We start from the raw sequence: 14,381 nt of genomic DNA, 5'->3' as shown, positions 1-14,381 counted from the left end.
ATTGCTTATGAAAGTTGCCAGAATGACAGCAGTAGAAACCAAATACATTATTTAGCCAATCAACCAGGGCCCATACTCAGCACAGCACCTAAGCACATGCCTAAAAAGCTAAGCACGTGCTTAAGTTCCATTGGCTGTGCTTACATTTAAGGAGGTGCTTAAATGTACCGTGGAACAGAGATGGATTTAAGCATGTGCTTGAGATCCTGGCTGAATCTGGGCTCAGAGCAGCACAAACAGTGGCAGTGTCAACTTCCCCCGGCACTATCCCCTCCGTGTACCTTGATCCAGATGTGAAGGATCCACTTTTAGGAATAAAAGGGTAAACCAAAATCTGTGTGCATTTAGCACATTGTCCTTTCTGTTAAAACTGGCAAGAATGCACACAGATATAACAGTTTATATGATAAAGACGTCTATCCACTAGGGATTAGAGAACAGTTCTTTTTCCTTGCACCACAGAATAGCCATCAGATGGTGGCTTTTGGTCATTCATGACCTGGAATGGAGTCAAACTGGTGACAAGTAAATGGTTCTGTGTCCCAACATGACCCCCTCCTCCCCCCAAGGCCATCTACTCCTTTATTTACACTTAAGACTTTTGTTTATTTTTATTTTTAAATCTTTTAGTTTTCCAAAGCACGGACCAATACTATCAGAAATCTTCAGGAGGCCCTGAGAGCAGAGAAGTGTTATGAATGCCAGTGGAAACTTGTGGTGATCTAATTTAGATACAGGCAGCAACCTAAGGGAGGTGAAACTGAGATGAGTTATCCTCGTAGTCACCCATTCTCAGGTCATCGTAAGAGATCTTACACAAAGGTTTTCACTGATTGTTAATGCAGTCATGGACAGTTATGACCACATTTAAAGCTGATATCTGCCTTTGTTTATTTGCTGTTTTGCCTAGACTTAGAAGAGCGGGAAGACCGATCTCTTCTCAGACCAATGTTAATTCTCATTTGTAAATCTTCTGGCTCAAGGTTCTCAAAATGCAGAACAGCTGTAAGCCTTTCTCCCTGGACGGCAGATACAGTATCACTTCCATGGTGCTCAGTTTGTCACTAATGGTGCAAGGAATGAATACCCCCTCTGCCATCTTAATTATAATCCCAGTTCACAGCTGCCATCTCTTCAGCCATGTGCTGCAGTTTAGTCAATTGAAATGAGCTTCTCCTGTTTCACCAGCTCTCCTTGTAATCAGAGTGTAGCTAATACTTCAGTGATCTGTTTGCAATATTAGGATTGTTTCTGGAAGTGCTGCTCAGCCTAAGAAATATTTGGGTCCTGATAATGGTTGTCGTTCCTTAGAGCAAAAACAGCTCAAGGTACACTTTGGAAAGTTCATGTAGCCTTTTCATAACTCATTGTGGAGCATTCTTGTTACCTCTTTGGCTTCAGAGACTGCTACTTCTAATAAGAGTTTTGTTTAATATCATTTCAGGCACACGTACATATTTTACAAATACTGTTCATCCAAATACTATATAAAACACAGTAAAGTATTTATGAAAGAACCCATCGCCAAAAAGGCACCTGAGCTCAATACAGCAAATAATTCTATAAGAGACTGGACCCAACAGCTCAGTTGCATACCCTCTAGCATCAGCCCAGTATTAATAATTTAATATTATTTTATTAAATTTGTTGGGGGAGGCAGAGAGGGAAATCATTCCAGGATCAGGAAAATGAATCCTGGACAATATGACAATATGGGTCAGACAATATGAACAATTAATACTAACTGCTAATATAATTCTGTATTCTACTAAGAAACTCATTCCCGCTTTTCAGGGGTCACAGGTTAACTGTAAGACTAATAGTACAATATTGTTATTTAATCAAAAAGGGGCTGTGGGAGTTAGACGTCAGCAACGGGGGGAAAACAGAGGAGAAGCAGCTACAAGATAAAGAGCTAGCAACTGGAGAACAGCAGGAACCTGGAAATTATAGAAATCTCTAGGTTCTCCCTATTAGGACTGCAAGAGACAAATTTTATGAATTGTGACGAAGATATTCCAGTAACTTCAGGAGCAATTAAGAACTGCATATAGACAATGGGTCAGATCCCATGCTAGCACAAATTGAGGTAGCTTCCCTGCCATCATAGACGCCAATTTATAACCACCTGGGAATCTGAAAGAATATTTACAGTTCCTGTTTTGAGAGGAACCTTTTCTCAATGACAGTAAAGCAGAACCTATTTGATTTGAGCTTCCTTCTACAAAGTTCAAGATTAATACACCAATTTTTTCCAAGACCAAATTGTGATCGATTGTGATGATGTTATTCATGGCGGTTCTGAGCCTGCTCTTACTGAAACCAATGGTAAAACTCCCATTGGTCTCAATGAGAGCCAGGGCAGGCCCATGGAGACTGAACATTTGATCTCATTAATTTGTTTTAATGTCACATGCGGAGAAAATAGAGGAGTCCAGTAAGGCAAAGCAAGTACAACACTTAGGGCCCAACCCTTAAATTCTCGTGCAGATTAAACTTATATTGACTGAGGAGGGCCGGGTCGGGCTGCTGTAAGTTAAATATAAATTACTTTTCTAGTAATATTTTGTTCCAGACAGTAAAAGCATAAAAATCTGTTTTGATTCTTTTAAAACATTTTAAAATAATATCTTACCCCTTCTTCTTGATTGCCTTCTCTAACATTTTCTCATAAGATAACTTTTCTTTATCATACTGTGCCACTATTTTGTCAACTTGTGTGCAGTGCAACTTCTGCATAGCGCTGTGCTCCTGGAAAACAGTAGGACCTTACAATTAGGTTGCTGGACTTTTATTGTTTCATTTTCTTATAGTGGATAATATCAGTGTATGAACAAATATGTCTGGCACTGTATTTAATCCCTTTTAGCTGTCTGGTACCAAGGGGTCCAGATCTCCCACAGTAAATATAAAGCCTTCCTCATCAGTGCACGTTGTAGGAAAATCTGTTGAGGCACAGTGCTAATATCTTGAAAATATGGTATTCAGCTACCATAAACCAAATAACTTTATGGAAAAAATGCCAACTGGTAATATCTATAACTATAACTATCTATAACTGGTCATATCTATTATAACTATATCTTTTTGGAATAAATGATCACTTAAATGCAGTGCAGTAATAAGATTTATGAACTCAGATAAAGTCATAAAGATTCTGGAACCCTGGGGAACACAAAAAAATAACAGGCACCCCCTAAATATCCTAGACTGAACACAGTGCCAGATCTTTAGCTCAACTAAAGTCAATACAAATTTACACTGGCTGAGGATCTGGTCCATAAGTCTAGTGACACTGGGTATTTTGTCCTAGCAAAGGTTCATCGCGCAGAAGCTGGTTTCTTATTCCAAGTGACTTTAAGCTACGCAATAAGGCTATCAAATGTATATTTAGTTAGCTGCAACGGACTATTTGTGTTTTTCTTTCTGGCCTTCCCCAGGCACAATCTAGTCATAAAGGGCCCGATTCTGATCTATAGACACTAGTGTAAAGGAAGAAACAATTTTCCGCATGGGAATAAAAGGTTAATTATGTACGCACATATTACATACACAGGTCCACCTCTTTATAAAAACCTCACTTAATGCTTGTGTGTCCTGGCTCTGCACTGGACAAACTCGTAAGCCATTGCAGTGACCCTTTCTTATGAAACATGCTCATTATTCTTCAGATATCTGGCTGCCAGTGATGGTATGAAAATATTGAGCATACAGTGCAATGAGGAATTTTGTTGTTTTAATTATTTTATTAACATACTGTAGCCCTAGATTTTATCTGGTCTTGACAAAAAGGTCTCGTATTAACTGGTACGGTTTGGTTTACTGTGGGAAATGTAAGCAGATCACATTTTACATTAAAAAATGACCAGGATTTTTTGGGTCTGTTTTCATTTAGTTTCACTACACATTCTGAATTGACACTACTGCTCTGTACCATAGACTTCGTTGCTACTATTTCACATATATCATAGCAACCGACTCATCCGTGTAGTTCCTTTTAAAAATACCAACGAAAGAATTTCACCTCCACTTTAACAAATGCTGCAACGCTTTTAAAAACTAGCATTAGAATGTAAACCTGAATTCCAGCATCTGCTATCCACCCCTCTGGGCAATAACATATACAGCTCCTGCAATTTCTATTCAGAAGGAGGCTCTGAGCTCTCTGTTCTGCAGAGAATCAAAGGGAAAAAATGGACCCCATCAGCATCAGAAAGATGTCAGCTTCAGCAGGGAATATACAGGCTGATTAGCAATCTAAGAGAAGCTGCAGGCAGTGAAAAGGATGAAGCAGGTCTGACGGCACTAGACAGCCACAGGTGAATTGTCTGATATATTTAATTACTAAAGCGACACACTCTTCCCCAGATAAACGGAAGAGTACAATTCTTGATATAAAAGACTAAGCATAATTATCTGAAATTATAAGCCATCTGTACACTTGTCCGGCACTTCTGCATGAACTGGGAAAAGGAGACAATATTCTGTGCTGGAATCCTGCTTTATTTAGGGACCATACAGAACTTCCCTATCACAACCTAATTTTATTCTTTTCTGAATACTCATCTTTATCCAAGATATTGTATTCCCTGAAATGTTGTATTCAACAGAAAGCTATTTCGGATAGATAACCAACTGGGCTGTGTTTTCTTTGTGGCCACATGCTCATCACAAATTGTTTCATGAAACAGCCATTTAGTTTGAATGCACACGAACAAATGCAGCTAAAAAGGAAGAAACTATGAAGCTTTGTGTACTGGGAAATGTAATGTCTGCCTGTGCTATCCAAGTAGTTGGGTGATGCTTAGTTAACAGACCAGAGATAGCAAGAGATCACTAGAGAGAAGTCTGACGACATTGGAGAGGAGTGAAGCCAGCTGATTGATGGGGGATGACTCGGTCTGATTTGCTGTTCATGTTGGTGCTGGCTGTTTCTAAGGGTAGCAGCGCAGCCCTCAGTTGTTTATTAGAGCATTTGAAGCCCTCTGAGCATGTTCCATTTTTCTTAATTCTCTTTTGTGATGCATGTGTGCACATGGTCTCCTCCTCCTGTACTTCATTCACCCTTTCATCCCCCTCCTTCATCTGCTACCTCTGGCTATCTTCTGAGCTTTCCTCAGCTCCTGCTGCGACCTGAGAATTAACTATTCATTTCTCCTCTCATCTCCTTCTTTCTTCACAAGGTTGTTGATGAACTCTCAAGTTTTGCCCTTCTGACTTCCTTGACAAAGCATTGATGACGTAAAGTAGCTTTAAGCAGAAAAAAAAAACATAGTCCACATGAGCAAGTTCCTCCTTGTGACTTGGGGATGTTGGTGGGTAAGGAGGAAGCAGAAAAAATAAAGATTGTAGGTTGGAAAATGTTACGACATATCTGTCCAACTGTGCTTTTGTGGGACATAACTTACTGGCATCCATTGTGTCAAATGTTCTTGAATTTTCTGAATCACGATATGAAATGACTGCACTTTATTTAAAGTGGCAATATTTCACCCAAGCTCCATTGCTCTGTTTAGCTGCCAGGTCCACTACGGGATGAGCCTCATGGTAAGAACCGTTTTTAATGCCCAGTTCCTCTTTTAACTTTGATTTCTGCCACTTAGCACAATGGTATGCACTGAATTGGTTAACGCTAACTTGGAGAACAGAGCCATTGCAAGTAGTGGTGCAGCTCTGGGAGATTCCCTCTGTGAATATTTCTTCTTATCTTCAGAAGGGCATTTCTAAGCCTGAAGCCACCTTCGTAAATTGGGAATGTAAAAAACTGATAATCAAGCCTGATACACACATGTAATAGCCACAACAGTGAATTTTTATGGGATATGTGGAAAAATAACCCTTCTGCTTTATTTAGCAATACCCAGGCTCTGAGTTACATGCATTTTTAATCTGCATCTCCAAAAAAACTCCAGAGGAACATTCTGAAGAATAAACTTAATGCAGCACAGTAGCTTGTAGTCTTTTCATCCCTAGAATGCTTCGCCTCACCAGGATCATCATCATCTTCCCTTGCCTCCTCTTTTGATCCTTTGTCTTTGAGTTCACTCACACCTGGTTCCTCAAAGCAACTTGTCCTCTTCTCACAGCTGGATGAGAGTTGAAAGCTCTTCAATAACCACATAGGTGCAGCCAGAAATTTTGACCCCCAATGTAAGCCCAATTTTTCTGGGTAGGTCTGCCTTTCTGACCTGGAGTCACAAAACCATCATTTGATAATAGTTCCTCAATCTTCTGACATGGCTTGGCACTTCTCAATTTGTGAGTTTTGTCTGGGGCCTTCCTGTACATTGATTTGACTGCAGAGAATGCAACATAGCTCTGCAGGGCCTGACAAATTCACTCCAGATTGCAATCAAAAGTTGTTATGTTGGACTCTGTCCAAACGACTGATGATCCATCTCAGATGGTGAACATGAATGTTCAGTGATCCAAGAGAAGCAGAGGCTGACAATCAGGTATATACCATAGCTACAGCCAGGCTATGGATACACCAGCATGGCTCTTTTCTGTTACGTATATAGACGTAGAAATCATTGCGCTATCAGCTACATAGCGTAAAGTACAGAGAATGTTGGGAGACAAAGCACTACACCTAAGATATCGCACACTATAGGACTGCCGGTCACAGGGAGAACTGGGAGGAAGGACGACTAGCTAAAATGGCTTAGATGACACAGGTCTGATTTGCTGTCTGTGTACACTAGAGATAACTGTTACAGCCACAATTGTTGTCAAGACTAGGGTCCCAAGAAAAACCCCAAGTCAGTTTTGCAGCATATTTCAAACACTGCTCATAAAAGTAACGTGTACGAGGCAAAGTTTCAAGTGGAAATATGTTCTAGACTGGTTGATGGTACATTTGTCAACACCCAATGCAGGTATAGCATAAATCCCTGGTTCAGGATTTTCTGAATCCTCTGTCATTTTAATTTCACTCTTTTCTTTTAGATGCAAAGATACTAAAAAATTACATATTGCCGATCAAACTCCAAATAATAGCCAATAATACAGTTAAAATATGGCTTTCAGCGTCAAAAGGATTTTACCAGCTACTTTGCCTGTCAACGTAAGCCACATGGTAAATACCACTTGCAACTATTTGAAAGTTTAAGGTAAATTTAATTCATTTTTAATATTAATATACCTGTGGGTAGTGGTTAAGGCCCAGTCAGCAAGCTACTAAAGCATGTGAAGCCTGTGGGATTACTTATGTGCTTAAATTAGTTGTGTGTTTAGTACCTCGCTGGATCAAGGCTTAAACTTTTCTGGACTGAGAACATATCTTCCTATATGTGTGTAGAGTACAGTGCCTAGCACATTTGGGGCACTAATGTTAATATAAATAATAAAAATAGTTAATTCTATATTTAAATAATTCACAGGCAGTGCCCCAGTTGCTGATATTCTTTAACCAAGATTTGACAATTGCTCAAATTCCATTATGATTCACGTTTCTATTTGAAGCTCCTATAGCATGTTACATAAGAAATACATATTTTGGAGTTGTTATATTTTAGATTCTTTTTAAACATCTCCTATACATCTCTGGCTGTAAAATAAATCAGCCCCAGACTTTTAAGCAGTATTTGAAAATAACAATTTGATCTGCGTTTATTTTGAATACCCAGCAGAAGTGTATTATTATGTACAACTCATCAGTGATGAATGTCACCCAGTGGGGATACCATAGCAATTCACTCTACATTACATACAATTTTAATCAAAAGCCTTATAATCGCTCAGCTACTCCTACTCATTTCATAGTAGTGTCAGTTGCTTTATATCCCAGCTGCAATTCACTTATATTATTTTTCAGTAAAAGTTAATATCAAGAACATAAAAAATGATTACACTGCATTATGAAACAATAAAAGTGTTTCTCTTTAAGCCATTCCAGTTTCTATATTACGATGTCTGGAACAAACCTGCACAAATCCCATTATTTTTAGCAATGAAGAGTTCAAGAAGATTCTACCACATTTTTGTGGCTTTTTATGATCTTGGATCCATGTTAGCATGTTTTATGATTTTAAAAAAACCCACCTTACAGTGCATAATCATAGGGTCATGCACACATATTTATATGCAATACATATTGTGTGCTGCCAATTTCTGCATGGAAACCGGAGTGGCAAATGAAAAATGTCACCATTACCCCACCAAAATTCCTTCCTGTGAACCAACAGGGAACTTCTAACTAACCAGCTGAGCAGCACAGTCTTTTGGCATTTCAGTATTACAATGAGTCAGACTCATCAGTATTTTTATTTCAAATATGCAGGAGCAGCTGCTCCACACGATGACTTTTGTGCAACCTGTAACTTATTATGCACGTGTAACTCCACTGTAGACAAATGGACTTGTGCCTACCTACACTGGGGTAAATCTGGTGCTCTGTATTCTAGAGCATTCAGTCCAAAGTCTTTCCAAAGGGAAGTTTTTCAAAAAGGAAGTTCTTGAAAATGAACCTGGATATGTTTATTTAGAGGGAAATTCAACACAGGTCAGAGTACCCTTATCAGTAGCCCCACTAAGAGAGGTGGGGGGAAGCAGTCTGCTATGGAGAAGCTTCTATAGCAGCTCTAGAAAGGGACTGAGGGATTTGCATTTGGATTCATGACGGTTCAAAACCTCAGAGCTGCTGCACCTTGTCCCATCCCACACAGCAGATCCATGCTAGTTTCACTGCATTTAGGGCCATACTCTAGCCAGAGAATTTGGCTCATGGTGAGCTGGTGACATGAATATACAACGGCATAGCTCGAGGATTATGCAGAAAGAGAAGCAGGATATTGAGGGAGAATAATCTCATACACTCCGCTCTATTAACAGCGGGCAAAACACATAATTACTGGTATATAAAATTTCTTGGCACATTCAGTGGTTACTGTGACACTGGCAGACCAGGTGCCAGCTGATACCAAAGCCCCAGGCCAATTTGCCTATTAGTATAGATCAGGGGTCGGCAACGTTCAGCAAAGCAGCTCACCAGGGTAAGCACCCTGGCGGGCCGGGCCAGTTTAATTTACCTGCTGACGCAGCAGGTTCGGCCGATCGCGGCCCCCACTGGCCCGGTTCGCCGTCCCAGGCCAATGGGGGTGGCGAGAAGCGGCGCGGGCGAGCGACGTGCTGGCTGCGGCTTCTCGCCGCCCCATTGGCCCGGGATGGCGAACTGCGGCCAGTGGGGGCGGCAAGAAGCGGCGCAGGTGAGCGATGTGCTGGCCACGGCTTCTCGCCGCCCCCATTGGCCCGGGATGGCGAACTGCGACCAGTGGGGGCGGCGAGAAGCGGCGCGGGTGAGCAATGTGCTGGCCGCGGCTTCTCGCCGCCCCCATTGGCCCGGGACGGCGAACCGCAGCCAGTCGGGGCCGCGATTGGCCGAACCAACCGCGTCAGCAGGTAAATAAAACTGGCCCGGCCCACCAGGGTGCTTACTCTGGCGAGCCGCGTGCCGAACATTGCCGACCCCTGGTATAGATCAAACTGATTGTTAAATGTGTAAGAATGTATTTGGTGTTTAAACTTCATGAAAACGAATGGGCTGTTACACGCATTGTTTTCACATATCTGTATCCTGTTATACTGTGCTAGCAAACATTTACACTGTATATATCCCTGTAACTAAATAACCCATTAACCGAGATGTGTAATGCAAACTTCAGCAGGAAACTACTAATTCTTGTGCATTTGAAGGCCAGTGTGATGATCAGCAATTGAAGACTCTAAATGGATTCCCCTGTCTCTCCAGAAGGAACTTTTTATATGTGACCACTTTGTGACACTGCACCCCATATTCTTCACAGGGATATGATGATGACATGGTTATAGAATAATTATAATGTATTTTATGCAAGATAAGTCATGTGAGGTGTCAATGGAAAAAAGTTATGATTTGCTGAATATGATTATCCTATTTGTCTGCATGTATCATGTTTGTAACTGAAGGTATGACTATTGACTATGTACCTGTATTTCAAATGTAGTTACACCTGGTTAATGCCCACTCGACAAGATGCTGTAAGTCTAGCTAGTGGGTGGGAAGAGCCTATTCAGGGCAATGGGTCATTAGGAAAAAAACAACCGGCCTTGAGACAAGTTTATCTCCCACCTGGTGATGAACCTTCCTGAGAACACTCCAAACAGCCTGTGATTAACGGCTGCTATGATCTACATGGACATGTGATCAGACCACACGATGCTGGACTCCATCTTGGGATGTCAGTATTTTTCCACAGACTGGTCTGGAAATCAAGCATTGAAACAAAGGGTTCCACCATATGCTAAAGCTCTATAAGGCAGGGAATGAAATCATCTGGTGTTCTTCACTCCCCCTCTATAAGACTCCTGAAAACACCTGACTGAAGTGGGGGAAGTGCTGGACCCAGGCTAAAGGGATATCTAGCCTATGAATGAAACACCTGGGGATTCCAAGCTGTAAAATGCAGTTGGGCTCTTAAGAATCTACAGCCTGCTTGTCTCATCGCTTAGGGTGAGAATCTGCTAATTCATATCCAATCTATTTAGTATATTAAGCTTAGTTTGCATTTTTTATTTATCTAGCCGCAGGGGTGTTGCTATTAGGTGACTGTACTGGCTTAATCCCTTGTGTACGAGGTGTGTGTGTGCCCCATGCCCTGCCTTCAGGCTCCCCTGAGCACATTCCATGAGCACAGATCATTTGCAAAGTAGTTGGGGGGCAGCTCCACCTTCTCTTCACAGTTCCTGTGACATGGTCAGTTTGATCACTCCCCACTCCACCTCCTCAAGGATCCGTTTTGGTATTGGTCCAGCATGGGACCAACAACGTGCGCTGCCATATGATGGAATGTTGCTGCTACTGCTAAGGGTAAATGTAACTTGTGATTCTTTTTTTCCTAAAAAATGAAGTTTATTTCTCATGCCATCATGAGGATGGGGACTAGAGACTGAACTAGATGACCTCTCGAGGTCCCTTCCAGTACTAGGATTGTATGCTGCACGACTGGGTTCACTTTCAGTTTCTTTGCCTTTCTTGAAAAATCACGCACCACATTTTTATAACTGAGCAAAAAAGCCAAGCTACATTGCTACACTGACATGTCTGATCCTGACCTTTGTATGGCACCATGCCATGTAAGATTAGTTCTCAATGTAAGCAAATGGACTGCCATTTTGATCACACCTTTCTAAGACAAGCCCAACCTTCCCAGAGATGCATACGCCCCTTAGAGACTTAGAGGAAAGGCATGCACACATTGAAACCATTATTGCCAGTGCAACGGAACGCCCTCTCTTCCATATTGGAAAGGCAGGGGGAATATTAAAGAGTTGGTGGAGAGTCAGACAGGAGGACACATGATGGGCAAGAAGAAGGTTAGATGCTTCAACCTTAGAAAAAGGCCATATGGAAAAACAAGCTGTTATGAGCTCAAGTCACTGGCTCATCAGTCTTCTGAGTAACACACTGAAAACCTGGAGAATGAATTCTGCTGTAAAATGGAAGACGATTTTAATGTGCCTAGCAAATGCAACGACAAGAGATGAAGCCTCTGCTTAGATTTTCAAATTGGAGATCTTACTTGAGATAAGGTTTTAAAAAATAATATTTATGCCTCTGTCACCAAAATATGGTGGTTTAAAATAAAAATAAAAAGAATCACGGAACCCCTAAAAAATAGCTAAATGCTCTCCCAGCAAACTTCAATATTTTCCTCTCTTTCTTTTTTATATTCCTTCCTTAGTACCTAATCTTGCTATTATGTAAGGGCTTCAGAGGAACAGAATGTTGCTGAACCCAGGCAGTTCATCTGAGCAGGACTGGAGCAGGATGCGCCGAGCCCAGGCAGAGGTTCCATACCTCATGCACATCGCAAAGCACAGCACAGTGGCTCTCTACCCTTTAGCACAAGGGTCTTTTAGGAGAGAAGGTAGGTGTGCAGCCACAATTATGCAGACTTACCAGCCAGCCCTCTGGGTGTGGGGGGGGCAGCAGTAGTGCCCTGCATAGGATAAGCTTTCTTGTCTCCTGCCCAATCTGTGCAGAATCCCAAAGTCTGGAGAATCCCCCAACTCAACACCCAACATCCAGTCGGTTTAGTGAGGCCGTGTGGTAGGTAGAGGATTTGGTTCAAAACCGGAGAGTCAGAGCTAAGAACTACCCAAGGGAATTCCAGTGGCACAGCTTTTTCTGAGGTCGAAAAGAAAGGTGTACTTACTCTGAGGTGTACTTACCTGTACAGTAACTAGAGTTCTTCGAGATGTGTGGTCCCTACCTGTACTCCGCTTGAGGTGTGCTCCATGCACCTGAGACAGGGAGTCTTTTGCTAGCACTGTCTGCTGGTCTGTGCCTGCACCATTCTTCTCCGGCTCTGAACAGAGGGCATCAAAGGAGGTACAGACCGACTGCATCTCCAGTTACCCTTCTACCACAGATAGCCCTAGGCTAAAGCTCTGCAGCAGAGGGGAAGGAGGGAAGTAGTGGAATAGAGATAGTGTAAAAGAGCAATAATCTCTGAGAAATTCTTGGGGATGGGTGAAATCCCTGAGCGTGTGTAAAGGGCAAACATAGTATCTATCATTAAAAAGGGGAACAAAGAGGACCACGGGAATTATAGACCAGTCAGCCTAACTCGAACAGGTTCTGTCTCAGACCCCAGGAGGTAGCAAGAAAATGGAGAGGTTGTTGGTCCAGGACACCCCTTAAGTCCTTGGTTTGGAGTATGAGGAGGATAATGGTGCAGGCACAAACTAATGGACATTTCTAGCAATCATGTTCTGGTCTCAGGCACATGGAGTGCAAGCGCACCTCAAGTAGTATACACATAGGGACCATCACTCAGAGAACCCTACTTAAATAAAAATGCTAGCCGTATTGGAAAGTCCCTTTGCAGACTGACTCTGAAACAAAAAAAGTATGGCCTGTCACCACAACCAATGTGAAGTACTGAAGTTGTCTTCCCTCCAATATTTATGTGGGGGAAGGGATAGGTCAGTGGTTTGAGCATTGGCCTGCTAAACCCAGGGTTGTGAGCTCAATCCTTGAGGGGGCCACTTGGGGATCTGGAGCAAAATCAGTACTTGGTCCTGCTAGTGAAGGCAGGGGGCTGGACTCAATGACCTTCAAGGTCCCTTCCAGTTCTATGAGATGGGATATCTCCATTCATTTCCATTTTCATTTCTATTTATTCACCGTATGTTTTCCTGCTTTAATTTCTAGTTGCTCCTCTACGGCCCTGTAGCCTCTTTCACTTGATCATGAAGAGGTATTTAAAAGCAATATCATGTCTTTGCAGAGCTTTGCATATACAACTTCCCATTTGTATTGCTTATAATCCTCTGAATAAAATCTCTCCTTTTCCCCACTCCCAGACTTCACAAAATCCAAAATTCCATGTTTATCGGCAAAGCTGCTAATCTGACATTAAGGTAAGATGGGAAGTTCTAATTTTATCAAGGGGTATAAAATGACTGCTTACTAATTCTGAGGCTACTCAGCGGGTATGCTTCTGCCATTAAAATGAGCTCTCCACCTATCCTACTTAGTATACAAATCTCATTTTATACATCAAATGCATATTTGACTATTTTCAACTGTCCACACATTTTATATGAAAAATAAATGGGTCTGTTCTCTTTAAAGAAAAAGATTTTACAGATTTTGTATAGCCTTCCAAGGTTATCATGCTTTTTTCTTTTCTCCCATCTGGTGTTTCTGCCTCTTGTTAACAGGAGCATGTGAAAGGTTTCCACCCCTGACATCTTTCTGATCCTGTGTGACTCCTACATACTCCCACTAACACATTTTCTCTAGCATACTCCCACATTCACACAGCATGGCTTCAATCAGCCATTTATTAGCCCATGCACACAAACGGTGTCTTCACTTCTGCATCTGTTATTTGCTGAAGTATTTTTACCTTTGTCTTTAGAAATACTTAGGCCGATCAGCATTTACACTTAAAAGAAAATAAAAGCAGGGAACATCGCTGTTCGTATAAAAGACACGTGAATGCTGTGTGAGAGACACACTTGATGAATACTTGTTAAAGGTACACTGCTCAATCTTTTTCCTGTCAGGTCCCCTGAAGCTGAATCAGTCAGCATTGCTGGTACTCTCCCATGATGTGAACTCAAAGTTTCCATGGAATGCCTCTGGATGGAAATGGCACACAGGGACTCAGGGGAACATTTTCAGAAGTGCTTACATAACCTGGAAAAAGAAGAACAGGAGTACTTGTGGCACCTTAGAGACTAACAAATTTATTAGAGCATAAGCTTTCGTGGACTACAGCCCACTTCTTCGGATGCATATCATCCGAAGAAGTGGGCTGTAGTCCACGAAAGCTTATGCTCTAATAAATTTGTTAGTCTCTAAGGTGCCACAAGTACTCCTGTTCTTTTTA

The 14,381-nt window shown here is 41.7% G+C and overlaps 1 protein-coding gene across 1 annotated transcript in view; it reads right to left on the bottom strand.

The window, feature by feature from the left end:
• The window catches only part of PLCB4 (phospholipase C beta 4), a gene marked incomplete in the record, with an annotated part of 314,962 nt that overhangs the window by 22,363 nt on the left and 278,218 nt on the right, over window positions 1–14,381 (bottom strand). The window contains 1 exon segment of the mRNA XM_034764107.1: window positions 2,636–2,751. Coding sequence (XP_034619998.1) covers window positions 2,636–2,751 — 116 coding nt within the window.

This window comes from Trachemys scripta, chromosome 3, assembly GCF_013100865.1.
Source record: "Trachemys scripta elegans isolate TJP31775 chromosome 3, CAS_Tse_1.0, whole genome shotgun sequence".
NCBI classification, from domain to species: domain Eukaryota; kingdom Metazoa; phylum Chordata; order Testudines; family Emydidae; genus Trachemys; species Trachemys scripta.
Note: the sequence above shows the minus strand (reverse complement) of the source record. Positions and strands in the feature narration are given on the sequence as shown.